This window comes from Plasmodium falciparum (genome assembly GCF_000002765.6).
Source record: "Plasmodium falciparum 3D7 genome assembly, chromosome: 11".
NCBI lineage: Eukaryota > Apicomplexa > Aconoidasida > Haemosporida > Plasmodiidae > Plasmodium > Plasmodium falciparum.
The window spans coordinates 163253-180000 of record NC_037282.1 but is presented as its reverse complement, the minus strand read 5'-3'; the positions used below and the strand labels follow the sequence as shown (position 1 = coordinate 180000).

General features: G+C 20.2%; 4 protein-coding genes across 4 annotated transcripts in view; 2 read left to right on the top strand and 2 right to left on the bottom strand.

Annotated features, from left to right (window-relative positions):
- The window catches only part of PF3D7_1104100 (syntaxin, Qa-SNARE family), a gene marked incomplete at both ends in the record, with an annotated part of 1668 nt that extends 1128 nt beyond the window's left edge, over nt 1–540 (top strand). Inside the window, one exon of the mRNA XM_001347692.2 lies at nt 1–540. This exon is cut by the window's left edge and continues 231 nt beyond it. Within this exon, the coding sequence (XP_001347728.2) occupies nt 1–540 (540 nt within the window).
- A 1682-nt stretch (nt 541–2222) lies between these two features.
- On the top strand, nt 2223–4393 carry PF3D7_1104000 (phenylalanine--tRNA ligase beta subunit; the record flags this gene model as incomplete). Its single annotated transcript, XM_001347691.1, has 3 exons — nt 2223–3921; nt 4082–4201; nt 4341–4393. The coding sequence occupies 3 exons, from the start codon at nt 2223–2225 to the stop codon at nt 4391–4393; spliced, it is 1872 nt and encodes a 623-aa protein (XP_001347727.1).
- Nucleotides 4394–4567: 174 nt separating this feature from the next.
- PF3D7_1103900 (conserved Plasmodium protein, unknown function) lies at nt 4568–4753 on the bottom strand (the record flags this gene model as incomplete). Its single annotated transcript, XM_001347690.1, has 1 exon — nt 4568–4753. One exon carries the CDS (start codon nt 4751–4753, stop codon nt 4568–4570), a length of 186 nt encoding a protein of 61 aa, XP_001347726.1.
- A 1147-nt stretch (nt 4754–5900) lies between these two features.
- PF3D7_1103800 (CCR4-NOT transcription complex subunit 1, putative) lies at nt 5901–16016 on the bottom strand (the record flags this gene model as incomplete). Its single annotated transcript, XM_001347689.1, has 1 exon — nt 5901–16016. The coding sequence occupies one exon, from the start codon at nt 16014–16016 to the stop codon at nt 5901–5903; it is 10116 nt and encodes a 3371-aa protein (XP_001347725.1).
- Nucleotides 16017–16748: the final 732 nt, after the last annotated feature.

The following is a 16748-nucleotide window of genomic DNA, read 5'->3' as shown; positions in this document are numbered from 1 at the left end:
TATAATTTTTATGAAAATAATTATGAAACGTCTTATAGTAAATATAATAATAGTACGGAATTCCAGAGTGTTGATAGTACTATAGAAGAAAAAACATATAAAAAGAAAAAAAAATATAAAAGTAATATATTTACTGGTGATAAGAAAAATGAAGTAAATGAATATCTTTTAGAAAATAATAATTATGAGCAGGAAAATAATAATTATGGTCAAGAGAAACAATTTGTTTCTATAAATACTGTAGATATAGAAAATGAAATATTAACTCAGAAAAATAAAGAAATTAAAAAATTACATAAAGATATAATAAATATACAAGAATTATATAAAGAATTATTTGAACAAATAAATATTCAAGGAGAAAATATTGATAACATTGATTCACAAATGGTTAATACGCATGATAATATAATGATGTCTGGACGTGAAATCGAAATAGCACGAAATAGATATTTTAGTAGTTTGAGATGTACTATATATCTCTTATTTCTAATTTTAATTTTAGTTATCATTATTTTGGTAGTATTTAGAATTATATAAACATAAAAAAAAAAAAAAAAAAAAAAATATATATATATATATATATTTGTATATGTTTTTATTTATTATTTCCTTTATTTTGGAGCCCCTATTTATATACTTTGTGTTCATATGTATAGTTTAATTTTTTTATGTAATACATATGAATATGTAAAACGTTATACACTACCATTTGGTATAATATATATAATATATATATATATATATGTTAAAAAATATGTGTCATTTATTTTTTTAATATATATTTTATTTTATATAGATATACAAGCTCACTGAGCAATCCGTATTTTTGTATATTTATATGTTATGATTTGCTTCCCTTTTTTTTTTTCTTTTTTTATGTATATATACTTATGTTTATATGTTATTTAACCGATATTAAATATTTTGATATATTAATTATTTTATTTTATATTTTTGGAAACATCATAGATTTTATAATATATTATTAAATAACAATATAAAGTAAAAAAAAAAAAAAAAAAAGGAGATACATGTTTTAGGGGTTTATAGATATGTAATTAAAAAATTTCATGGGTATTGTACATAATTTTATTATATAATTTTAACTGGGAAAAAAATATGGATGGATTTAATTAATAAAAATATGTGATATATTTATACATACACATATACATATATATATATATATATATATATATATATATATATATGTATGGTCTTTTTTTTTTCCTTGGATGTTCTTTTCATTTTAATATTCATATATGTTTTTTAAGTTTCCATATATTACATCAACAATATGTTTAAATTAATATCTTAATACATTAGTTTTTATTATTTATCATTTTTGATAATATAATTAATATAATAATTGACTTTTTTAATAAAATTGGAGAACTTATGTAACGGTTTAAAAGATTTGTTCATTTAAGATTTTTCGATCGTTCAATATAAAAAAATAAGCATAGATATTTTACTTTTTCGAATTGTTTATTATATAATGTATCTAATTTGTATATGTTAGAAGATATAAAAATTATCTCACAAAAGAAAAAAAAAAAAAAAATATAAATATAATAAAGTAGTTATATTGTTATAATGACATATCGGTTTTTATAATATTTAATAAAAATGAACTTAAAAAGGTGAATGTTTTTTTTTGCATATTCCTTAAGCTAGGGTATTTATATATATAATATATATATATTATATATTAATAATAGGAGCCATATACAGTTTCAAATATATATATATAATATATATATATATATATATATTAAAATATATAATAATGTACATATTTTTATTTAGGAGAACATATATATTAAAAACGATGTACCCTGAACTAAAAAAAAAAAAAAAATTTTAAATAAATAAATTATAAAAAAATAAAAATTTGATTGAAAAAAAATTCATATGATATAATGTTGTATTATTATATATATGTATATATATGTCATATAAATATGTTTGTTTAATATAAATTTTTTCTCTTTTATTTTTTTATAATTTTTTCATTATAAATATGTATATGTAAGTATATTTTAGTTATGTATTTTATTTTATTTTATTTTATTTCTCCTTAAAAATATTACATGTTTAAGGGTTCTAAAATATTATTTTATATTCTTGAATTTTATAATTTTTTTATATATATTTATATAATTTTTTATGTTGAAAAGATATATCCATTTTTGTGGTAAGAAAAAAAAGAAAAAATAATGCCTACCATATCAGTGTATGAAGATGATTTATTCGAAAAGCTTGGGGAGGAAATTATAGAAGAGAAATTATTGGATGTTTGTTTTGATTTTGGTCTTGAGGTAGATGATATTGAATATAAGAATGATAAGAAAATATATAAAATCGAAGTACCAGCTAATAGATATGATTTAATATGTGTAGAAGGATTATGTCGTGCTTTAAAAAATTTCATGTGTAAATTTGATGATATAAAATATGATATATCAATGAATAATTATGATATATGTATAAAAGGAAATCAATATATTAAAGTAGATGGATCTGTTGATGATCGAAGAGGTTATGTTGTTTGTTGTGTTTTAAAGAATATGAATATAAATGATAGTGTATATAATAATATTATAGAGATACAAGAAAAGTTACATCATAATTTAGGAAAGAAGAGAAGTGTATTAGCTATAGGTATTCATGATTATGATAAAATTAAATTCCCTTTAAAATATAAATTTGAAAAAAAAGAAAAAATTAATTTTATACCATTAAATGAAAAAACAAATTTGAATGGTATGAATTTAATAGATTTTTATAGTAAAAATCTAAATTTAAAACCTTATTTAAAAATTATTAAAGATTTTGACAAATATCCAATAATTGTAGATTCCAATGAACAAATATTATCTTTACCACCTATTATTAATTGTGATCATACAAAAATTAGTTTGAATACAAAAAATGTTTTTATTGAATGTACAGCTATTGATAGAAATAAAGCTCAGATAGCATTAAATATTTTATGTTCTATGTTATCTGAATATTGTGTTCCTAAATATTCTATACAATCGTTTGTGGTTATTTATGAGAATCAAGATTTTAGTGATGATCAAAATTTAAAAAAAAAAGAAACTCAGTTTTTATATCCTATATTTGAAAATAAATCGTTAACTTGTAATATTGATTATGTTAGGAAATTGTCAGGAATTTCACATATAACCGTTCATGAAGTTAATAATTTATTAAAGAGAATGATGTTATCATGTGATATTATGGATAATAATACATTTAAGGTTACTATACCATTTTATAGATCAGATATTATGCATTGTTGTGATATAATAGAAGATATAGCTATAGCATATGGATATGGAAATATTAAATATGAACCACCTCAGATATGTAAAAAGCATTCATTAAACAATTGTTCTGAATTATTTAGAAATGTGTTAGTAGAATGTGGATATACTGAAGTTATGACAAATGCTTTATTGTCACGAGATGAAAATTATAATTGTATGCTTAGAACGCATAAATCATATGATGATCCAAATATAAATCTTGACGAATATAATCCATTAGCTGCTCCTATTCAAATAAAGAATTCCAAAACTTCTGAATATGAAATAATAAGAACATCATTAATTGTAAATTTGTTAAAATTTGTATCTGCTAATAAGCATAGAGAATTACCATTGCGATTTTTTGAAATAGGAGATGTATCTTATGCAACATATAACCAAACAGATACGAATGCAGTCAATAAAAAGTATCTATCCATAATTTTTTCTGATAAATTTACAGCAGGTTTGGAGGAATTGCATGGTGTCTTGGAAGCTATTTTAAAAGAATATCAATTATTTAGTGATTATAAAATTGAGGAAAAAAAAAAAGAAAATATATCTATACGATCTGATATGTATTATAAATTGATTCCAAAGGAGGGTAACAAAAAGAATGAAATGAAATGATATATATTAAATAAATAAATAAATAAATATATATATATATATATATAAATTTTTAGGAACGTTTTGTTTTTTTATTCCATCATATAAATATGTGGATTTATGTATATATTTTTTATTTTTATTTTTATTTTTAGATCCTTCCTTTTTGAATGAACGTATAGTTGATATTGTTTTGTTTCCTCACAATTTGAAGTTTGGTGTTTTAGGTATTATTCATCCGAAGGTTTTGGAAAACTTTTCCCTCGATATTCCTGGTAAGAATATATAATTATATATATATATATATTATATAATTTTTTGTATTATTTTATATTATATATTTTTTAAAACATATGTAATTTTTTTCATATATAATATACATGTTGTATATATATATTTTTTGCTTATTTTCAGTGTCTGCCATAGAAATAAATGTGGAAACTTTACTTAACGTTTTAATGATGTAATAACGAGAGAGTACAAAAAAAAAAAAAAAAAAAAAAAAATAGTAATAAAATATATTAATAAATAAAAAGAATAATTTTATTTTTATTTTTTTTTTTTCGTGGGTGTGGGAATATTACATGTGTTTATATTAAACAAACACACACATATATATATATATATATATAATATATATATCATTTGGAGCTGTTCAATTTTTCTTCAAAATAATTTATGGAAAAAAGATATACATTTTCTGGCTTGTGTTGTATCAATGTTGCAATAAATTCTGACAAAATTTCTTCAAAATATTTGGGTATTTCATATGAATCCAAATTAATATTTTCAATTTTTGTAAATTCAAATTCTGTGTCCTTATCCATTTTAATGAATTAAAGGTGAAATATATATATATATGTATATTTAAATGTTATTAATTTTTAATGTCTGTATTGATATATATATATATATATATAAATTTATACTTTTTAAATGTTGTAATTATGTTTGACAATTATATAAAAATTTTCCTTGTTAAATAATCATTTTGTCTTTTTTTAATTCTTTTTTTTTTTTTTTTTTTTTTTCTTATATTTTATATAAATATAATGTATATAGAAATGCTTTTATACTGCTTAATTTTTTTATAGTATATAACTTTTTATGTAATCAAGAAACATCTAAAGAAATTCTTAATATAAATCGTATAATATATATATATATATATATATATATATATATAATATAAGCTTATATTGTGTTAAATTATTTAGAAAACTGAAATTGCGAAATATTCTTATAATAGAGCATTCTCTTTTTATTCGTAATGAAAAAGAAATAATTATATGACAAATAGCTAGATATATATTATCATTTTGTATTAGATATCAAACAATTTATATTATGTTAACGAATTTTTTGTTTTTTTTTATTTAGTATTTGATGAAAAAAAAAAAAAAATATAATATAATTTTTATGAAGAAGTACAAAATGTACTATCATAAATGGTAAAAAAAAAAAAAAAAAAAAAAAAAAAGAAAAATATATATATATATATATAAATATATATATTAATTTTTATAAACAAGAAAAATATTTTGTAAAAATTCAATATTTATCTAAAATAAAATTATGCACAATAAAAATGTTTGTAGACTTTAGTAAATATTAAGTATAATGTAATAAATGCATAAATTTCAAGTTGATTTGATTTGATATTTTTTTTTTTTTTTTTTTTTTTTGTGTGAACTATGATAAAATAAGAATAAGATAAAAAAAAAAAAAAAAAAAAAGATTATATGTGTATATATAAACACAAGATGTGTAAATATACTTATGAAACTTATATAATTTGCGAACGTGTCTTCTTGGTTAATCAAATTTTTAGTTTTTAATGAACTCTCATTGTGTTAAATGACACATAAAATAAATGAGTACACATTTAAATATATATATATATATATATATATATATATATATGTATATATAGTTGTGTGAATTTTCATTCCTTTTGGTACCCTAACATTTGTGTTATTCTTTAAATGTTAAATTTTTTTTTTTCTGGTTTAGGAAATTTTTAACATTATGATCAACCATATTATTATTAAATGCATTTGTATTTTTGTTATTGTCATGATTAATAAAATTATTATTTTGTATATTTCTTTTTATTTCCTTCATATAAGCATCTTTTTCAATAGGTATATTTTTACTTTTATTATCATTAATATTAAAAATATTTGGATCGATGATATTTGTTTCTGATGTTTGTGTTGGATGTGAATTTATGTTAAAATTGTGTATAATGTTTTGATTCATATTAGAAAATTCTTTATTATTATTTTGTTCATTCAAAGGATGGTGCTTATTAATGTTGGTATTATTTTGTGTATTAAATGATATATGATTTGATATTTTAGAAGGGATATTATTTTTTATAAAATAATTATTTATATTTGCTTTTGCATATGTATTATCAATATTTTTTATATTATTCATATTGTTTGATGGAAAATTATTTATATTTAAATTATTAAAATTTTTAATATTATTGATCATATTTTGTGTTGAAATACTATAATTATTATAATTGTTATTATCTAAGTTTTTATTATTTGTGTTATTTATATTTGTTGAATTTATATCATTATTTTTATAGTTATTTTGTATGTTAACATTTTTAGGATTAAACACATTTAAATGGTTTACATTTTTTAAATGAAGTGCCACATTTGTGTTATTCAAGATATTGTAATGATTATTACCACTACTACTATTATTATTACTACTATTATTATTATTATTAGTAGTAGTAGTAGTATTATTATTATTATTACTATAAATGCTAATATTATTCATTACACTTATTTTATTATTCTCATTCTCACTGTTATTCGTATTATTAATATTGCTATTTATCCCCATGCTAGAAACATTTTGATATTGTTCCATCTGATTAATCAAACATGAATGAGCTATAGACTGAAACATATTTTCAATTTCTGGAACAACGCTAACAAATGAACATTGCCAAAATTTAAAAATGGGATTTCTTATAAGTTCAATAAATGTTATTAATAATCCCCAAGGATGTGGTCTATGCACAATAAGACGTTCTATTAATATACCTGTAATTTGTTCGTTAATAATTTCTGTATTGGATACTTTAAATATCCATAATAATAGACAAGAGAAATAATGAGTGTGAGAATTTGGATATCTTAAATGATTAGCTATTGAAGAAAATAAATAATGTCTCCCTTCCATATCAAATTTATATGTTAAATAAAGTATTATTTCTATAGCGGGATGTGATTGTGAAGAGTTATGAAATATTAATATACTTGATGGTAATGACATTCCTATATATAAAACAACTGCATTTATTAATGATACATTATATTTTGTTTTTAAATATAAAGCTTTCATTTTATTTTTGATAATTAATTTTTTATGTATTTTTTGTAAATAGATAATATTTCTTTTTAGGAAATAATTATTTATATCTTTTTTAATATTATAATCAATTAATATAAATGTAAAATTATTTAATATAACAGGTGGTATTTTAATTTCTGGTAATTCATCTATTTTTAGGTTAGGATTAAATGGATGAGGTAATTTTATATTTCTTGGGAATGCTGATAATATTAAATTTCTTAATTGAACACAATTTAAAGGTATGACATTACAAAATGAGAAATTATATACACATAAGAATTCTGGGAAATCATGTAATAAGATTAATAATGTTCTTAATGTTCCTCTATATAATATTTTTATTGAATCCGTTAAATAATTATTTTTTAAAAAAATATATAAAAATTCTAATAGATATATTAATAATTTATTATATATATACCATCCTTTAGAGCTTTTCAATATTTCTGGTAAAAATAATTTATGGCTAATTAATTCTAACCATGCAAAAACAAATGCTGGTACACGTATTGGATTTAAAATACATAAGTAATATCCAAAAGCTAATATAAATTTATTATATATATCTTCGAATGATTTTTCATATTTATTTATTTCAATTAATATAGATAAAAATAATCTATAATATGGTCTTTGATTAAAATTACTTTTATTCTTTCTAGATTCATATACTATAATTCTACAAAATATATTCATAACTTTTTGGAATAACACAAAAGGAGATATTTGTTGTATATCAATTAATTTCATCATGCAAATAATCATTTTCGCTAATGCATCAATAGTAGTTGTATCAAGAGTATCGTTTAATAAAATATTTCTTTCTAACTCTGAAAGGCTTTTATCATTATTATTGTAAGTATAATAGGTACTTTTATTTATATTATCCTTATTAAGATTATTATTATTATTATTAAATTGATTTTTAATATTGGCATGGCTAGCTAAATTAGAATTCTCATTATCATTAATATTGGTATTAACATTGCAACTTTTATTTGGTATATCACTTTGTGAATAGTTGTTTGTTTGTATATTATGATCATCCTTATTTTTATCAGATTTGTTATTATTATTATTATTATTATTATTATTATTATTATTATTATTATTATTGTCATCATTATTATTATCATCATTATTATTATCATCATTATTATTATCATCATTATTATCATCATTATTATTATCATTTTTTATTTTATTTTGTTCCATCTTCTCATATACTCCTATTATCACATCTTCATATTTTATATCACCCATGCTGAAATTTTCAGATTTGTACAAATCTTCGATTTTTTTGTCCGCATCGATTTGATAATTATCATTTAATTTATTATCTTGGCTTACTTCATTCATAATATTAGATTGTATTTTATTTTGTATGTCATCTATATTAATTCCTATGGATTGGTTTATGGCTGAAGTTAGATTTTTTAATATTTCCTCCTTTTTGTAATTAAAACCTTTAGTAGTATTTTCATTATTTCCTACACAATCAGTATATTCTTCTTCATCTGAAATATTTTCACTTTTATTTGATATATTAGAATAAAATGTTAAATTACATGAAGAAATATCTGAATAAGTATCATCAAAATATGGTTCTTCGTTATTTTCAATATATATATCTTTATTTTTATTAAATTCATTATTTGTATCATTATTATTTTCTTGAATGTTTTCTGTTTTTTCTATACAAGTTTCATTTTTATTATTATTATTATTATTATTTATATCATGATTATTTTTTTTATCTTTCTTTTTTTTCTTATCTTTTTTCTTTTCACTTGTGTTATTTCCATCTTCCGTGTCTTTTTTTTCTTGTTCGCTTTTTAAGGAATTTACATCAGTTTCATCTGTTTTATTACTTTTACCTTTTTTTGTACCATTATTGTTTTTATTAGAGTCATTATTTATAGTATTATCTTTATTATCCGAAATTTCTGCCGTAGCACTACCATTATTGTTATTCATAAATTCAGTTGGTTGCTCATTTTTTAAATTATTATTGTTGTTCATGTCATCGAGTGATAGGTTTATATTATTCTTTTCCTTTATATCCACATTTGCGCTACCACACTCGGTACCATGTTCCTTTTGTTCTTCGTATAAATTTAATACTGTACATGCTCCCTCCACAGCTTTATATATACATACAGTAAAAAAGTTATCAATGTTACTATCTATTTTTAATAATCCTTGATTTGATATACTTTGAAAAAATTTCATGTAGCTTTCATTAGGATTATCTATATTATTTAAACTGGTTAATTTAACCCATTGATTAAATGCAAAACTAATAATTTCTTCATGTTCATTTGTAACTTGTTGTGGTCTAGGTACTACTCTTAAACCTCCTACTCCTTTATCTTTAAAAATTTTACTTTTCTTTTTTATTTGTATAATATTCCAATTTGTATTTAAACAGAAATCAATTATTTGTGTTAACGTCGTTAAATGTTTGGGGTTCATTAAAATTTTTAAATATTTCTTTTTATATTGAACATATTTCAGATTATCTCGTTTAATGTCATTATTGGAATATTGAAATTGTACGTGATTCTTGTCATTTTTATTTATAACAGATTCTTTTATTAATTTATTATTTTTTTCTTCATTTATTTTGTCTTTCTTTTCTTCATTTGTTTTTTCTTTTTTTTCTTCATCTATTTTTTCTTTTTTTTCTTCATCTATTTTTTCTTTTTTTTCTTCATCTATTTTTTCTTTACTTTCTTCATCCATATTTTCTTTACATTCTTCATTTAGTTTTTTATTCTTTTTTTCCTTTTTTTTGGTATTTTTCTTTTTGATTCCTGAATTGTTAATAAGTTCATTACTTTCTTGAGAAGCAATATCACAAGGTTGATCTTTGTTTGTATTTATTAAACTTTCAGAACATTCCCTTTTAAAGTTTTCTGAATGATTATCTAATGATTTTTTTATATCTATCTCTTCTTTTTTATTTTTATTTATGCTTTCATTTATGATAGTTTCTTGATTTTGTTTATTTTCTATATTATTTGTATTTTCATTATTTTGTACTAACATTTTTGCTTTTTTTTGTTTTTCTTTTTTCTTTTTTTTAGTCTCAACTTTTTCTTCATTTATTTGTTTTAATTCTTCGTTATTATCGTTATCATTTTTATTCTCATCATATTTTATATCATTCTTATATGTGTCATCTCTATTTACATCATCTTCATTTGCTTTTGTTTGATCATCTTTTTTTTTATTATTTTGGTTTTCTTCCTCTTTTATTTTTTCATTATTTTGGATTTCTTCCCCTTTACTTTTTATTATTTGTTCAATGTTTTGTTCTTCTTGTTCTTTTTGTTCTTCTTGTTCTTTTTGTCCTTTTTGTTCTTTTTGTCCTTTTTGTTCTTTTTGTCCTTTTTGTTCTTCTTGTCCTTTTTGTTCTTTTTGTTCTTCTTGTTCTTTTTGTTCTTCTTGTTCTTCTTGTTCTTTTTCTTTTTCATCTTCCTCCTGTTCCTTATTAAAATATTCTACGCAGAATTGCATTACATCTGAAAAATAGACAGTTTCATTATTTTCTTTAATTTTTTGAGCTTCGACATTTAACTTATCGATTGCTTCTTTTATATTTACATTTCCCCATCCGTGTACATAAATAGTTTTATTCTGAAGTGCGTTTTTTTTTTTTTTTCCTTCTGTTTTAAATTTGTTTATTAAAGAGAATATATTTTGAAAATCATTATATCTATATATATGAAAATCTATTAAAATATTTTTGAAAAGTAATATAACAAATTCTATTAGGTTAGTAAAATTTTCTTTATTATTAATGAGTTCTTTTTCTAAATATTTTTTATATTTTTCTATATCAATTAAATTGTATCTTATTAAACCTGCAGTAACATTTACATTATATTTATACATATTCATATATTGGTCTTGATCATTTGGACAATTTTGTGTATCTATATCTTTATTTTTATTTTCTAAATTAATATTATCATTATGTAGTTCTCCTTTTACATTTATATGAGACATTTGACTGTTTGGATTGTTTCCATTATTATTATTATTATTATTGTTATTTTTTGATACATTATCATATTTGTTCTTGTTGAACATTATAATGTTCGTTATATGATCCTTTAATAAAGGACATTTATATTTTAATTTTTCTAATATACATAAAAATACTTCTAAGTATATACCCGTAACATGAATGGATTTAATACTTACTTGTGTTTGCTGGATTGGTAATGTTATTTCTAAAAGAAAGGTATATATTTTATTTGTATATGAAATTATAGTTTCATATTTATTTTTTGTTAAAGCAGCTATTTCTGGTATGGATTTTATTAGATTGAAAATATTTCCATCAACAGATAGACTATATAATAAATATAAATTCATTTTATTAACATTAGATAAATTTATTTCTTTATTAACATTAAATAATATTGGAGGTAAATTAATAATATCATTAATAGCTTCTTTTAATTGTCCTGTGGCTAGTTCCAATTTTTTTAAAACTTTATGTAATTGTAAATTAACTTCTAATGTAATATTATTTGATAAAACATTTTGTTCGTTATAATTTTCTTTATTATTATTATTTTGTATATTTGCAATATGGTGTTCATTTTTTGATTTATTATTTATATTATATTTTTCTAAATTCATTTTTTCATTTATCTTTATATCATCTTTTGATATGTATATTTTTTCTTTTATGTTTGATGAATGTGTAATTGTATTTGCTTTTGAGTAATTATTTATTTCTTCATTATTTTGTATTAAATTTCCATTATATTGGTATGGAGGAGTTGCTTTGTTTGAATCCTTAATATCATTAATATTTTTGTAAATTAATGTTAATGCTTTAACAGCTGCTTCCAACTTTTTTAAGGGAGATATATTTATAAAATTGGTATATATATTTAAATGTTTACTTGTTATTGGATTTTCTAAATTTAAAATATGTGAGAATTCTAATTGCATTTTTTTTGATTTACTAAGATGGCTTGATTCTCTGAGAGATATATCACTTTCTCTAGCTATTTCTTTGGTTAAAAATAATGGTTCTAATGATTCGTTAATATCTTTTATAGCTTTTTCAATAACAGCCTGTTCAATTAAATTACAACCTAATTCTAAATTATCTGCACATAATATTTGAACAACCTGTTCTATAAGCACTTGATCATTACAATCCTTTGTACTAGTTGGTTGTAATAATTGTCTTAAATGTTGTGTTAGTGATATACGTAATGGTTCTTTGCATGTAGCTAATGCTAAAGAGCTAGCCAAAGATGCAACCATAATATGAGCTGCCTTACGTATTAAATATTCATTTGTTTCTAAACAAAAATCTTTACATATGATTTCTCTAGTAGTCACACAGCAAATGGATACTGATCTTTCTAATATGGACGCTATTATTTCTCTTATTGCTCTATCGACAGCTACTGGTACTACTCGTTTTAAGGTTGGTTGTATTTGAAATAATGCAATAGATGGGGATATAATTACTGCATTACCTAAACTTTGTAGAAATTTATGATTACTATTTTTGTTAACATCACATATATTATTATTTATGTTGGACGTTCGATTCATATTAGAATTTACATTTGGTATATGTTGATCATTGTTAATAACATAATGATTTCTATTTTGATTGTAAACAACTTTTTGTGATGTATTTGAATTAATTAATTTTAAATCTGGAGGATTAAAGGAAGAAACTAAACTAGCGTCATTTATTAGAGGATTAATTTTCTTATTAATTTCATTTTGGTTCCAATGAGATTCTATAGTATTTAAGGATGGTTGATTATTTGTATTAAAATAAGTATCTATTTCAGTATTTATTCTATTATTTGATAATATATTTTGTGATATATTTTGTAGTTCCTCTAATTTCGTACTATCATTAATAGAATTATTTATGTTATATATATTATTAACATTTGATCTATTTTCTTTCATATATATATTTTTTAAATCCACAGGTAGGTTAAAATTATTAGTACTAGAAATAATATTTAAATCATTCAAATTGATATTATTATTGTTACTATTATTATTATTATTATTATTATTATTGTTGTTGTTGTTGTTGTTGTTATTATTTGTCATGATATTTTTATTGTTCATATTATTTTTTGACATAACAAAATCGCTTTTTTTATTTTGTGGAGGCATCCTTTTACTAAGCAATATAGTTTTATTTTGGAATTCTTGAATGTTTAAAGATAAATTTTTAAACAATACCTCAACTTCAAATATGATGTATGTTTTGACATTTGGAAGTTCATGAATTTCTGTTAATAAACATAATATTGCAGTAGTCCAAGGATTTGGAGGTTTAAAATTTTTTGATAATTTTATAGATTCCAAAATTTTACATACCATAGGTAATATACAAACTAAACAACCTTTATCATATGCTTCAAATAGAACTACTTTTAAATCTAATATTTTTGATTTCAGTGGTCTATTTCTTCCTAAGGTTATGAATCCTAACCATGAACCTAAATTTTTTAAAACTGTTCTGAAAGCACTAACTTCTTTTAGTTCGTTTATATATTTAAATAATATAAGTATACAATCATAGGTCATACTAATAATTGTATCTATAAATAATGGATAGCTTAATTTATCAATAAATTCTAAAAATACGTTGTGCAAATTTACTTCTTTAGAAGCTCTTGATTTTACGATATAAAATGCTAGCCAATTAAAATAATCAGGTTGCATAAAATCTTTTAAGATTTTTATTTTTTCATCAATATTAAATAGGCACAAGGTGTTAAAAATACTAAAAACTTCTCCTATAATTATGGATGAGGGAAGAATAATATTTTTGGTAAGTTCTGTAGCATCCATTAAACATTCTATTTGTCCTAAACCGAAACCGTTTATATTGTTTGCGTTCAGATTATTTGGTAATTTTTTTTGAATTTGATCATAGAAAGTTTCTATAATATCCGATGATTGTTCTTTTGCCTTAATCAAATTGTAGTTATTATTATTATGTTGGATATTGACACTTTGCACATTGTTCATGTTGTTCATGTTGTTGATGTTATTTATGTTGTTCATGTTGTTCATGTTATTCATATTATTCATGTTATTCATATTATTCACATTATTCACATTATTCACATTATTCATGTTATTCATGTTATTCATGTTATTCATGTTATTCATATTATTCATATTGTTCATGTTATCTTTTTTGTGATCTAATATATTCTTGACATGTTCCTTTATGCCCATGTTTATTGAATTATCTATCACGTTTGGTATATTAGTTTCTAAATTATTTTGATTAAATCCATGTGTAAGTTTAGAATTTATATCTCTTTTAATATTGTTATTTGTTCCTAATATGTTTACATTTTTATTATATTGATTTATGATATCTTTTGTTGAATTTAAGTAAGGTTTGTTTAGATATAATTGATTTTCATTATTATTAATATTGTTATTTGAATTTTCATTATTTAATATATTACAAATATTGTTATTATAACTAATATTGTTTTTGTTAGTTATGGGAAAATGGTTTGTATTAAAAATATTGCTATTTATATTATTGTTCATGTTTTTATTTTTTAAAATAATATTATCGTTAATATTTGAAGAGATATCATTATTAATATGTTGTGAGAAGTTTGGTACTTGTTGTTGATAATTTGGTACCATATTATTAATACTGGATAATAAATTATCATTGTTTATATTATTATTTAAGATACCATCCAGAACGTTCACAACATTTATGGAATTGTTTCGTTTGTTAATATTATCATGATTAATATCATATCCATTCATATTGTTATTATATATATCATTATTAATATTATTATTATTAATAATAATATTATTAGTATTTGTATTATCGTTAATAAGGGTTATATTTTCATTATTATAATTTGATCTATCCATATGTAGACCAATTTTAATGTTTTCATTTATATTATTATTATTATTATGGTAGTTATTCATGTTATTGTTGATGTTATTGTTGATGTTATTGTTGATGTTATTGTTTCTGTTGAGTGAAACATAATTGGTGTGCTCATCATTTATTAATTGCATATTATTTATAGTAGGGTTTACCTTATTTGTATTCATAGAATAAAGTTGTTTTATTTTTATTATAATAGAAGGTTCTATATATGGCATAGATCTTATATGTTCTGGGAGTATACTTAATAAATCATTATAATGTGTAACATATTGAGGATTATACTTTCTTAAATTATTCATTGTTAATAATGATGATAAAAAACTTGGATAACATAATAAATATTCTTCAAATTGTTCTAATGCTGTTATACCAAAGTTAAACATTTTTATATCATTTTCTTTTCGAATAGCTTCTAGTATACACATGAGAGCGATATTTAATGAATTTCCATAATCCATTAACAGATTATTTTTAATTAATTTTCCAAATAACTTAGCTGTTATATCTAATTCTTCAGGTGGATATTTTGGAAAAAATTTACATTCATTAAACAGTACTAATAACATACATTTATACACATCATTATTTTTCGATCCTTTAGGGGAACTAGATAAACCTTTTAATATATCTAGCATAGTATTTACTGTAATATCCCCTGTGTACAATTTTGCAAAATAATTATTTACTTCTGCTTCATATTTCTTAACAGATTCTTCATCCATTTGTACATTTATATTAAAATTATTATTCATCTTGAATTACACATAAATATTTTTTTTCTTCTTATATATATTGTTATAATGTACATAATATTTTATCTGCTTAATTTTTCTAGTACACTTATTTTAAATAAATAAAAATAGTACATAATTATTATTATTATTATTATTATTATTATTATTATTATTATTATATATATAATAATATATATGTGTATATAATTAATATATTTTTATTCATTTAAAATATTATATATATATATATATATATATATATATATATATATATATATACATGTGAATAACTATATATTTATTATGATGTTTTCTTTTACAGCTAAAGAACATCATGTGAGTAATAGAAAAAATTTCTATTTTCGAAATTTTTTTTTAAAATAAGGCAAAAATAATAACTTCATATGTATATGCATATATATATATATATATATATATATATATATATATATATATATATATTTTATTTACATTTGCTTATTTTTTTTTCTTTTTGACCACATTTCTTTTTATATATATAAAATGTAATGTATTAATTATTTCAATGCATGTGAACACTATATATAAATTTTATAGAGGATATGCATACACAATGATGATCACTCAGAAAAATATATATTAAAATGTTATAATATTATGTATATGTATAAATGGAAATGCAATATATTTATATATAATAACACAATATACCAAGAGGGATATTGAACTAAATAAATTGTTATAAGATATATATTTATATATGATATGATA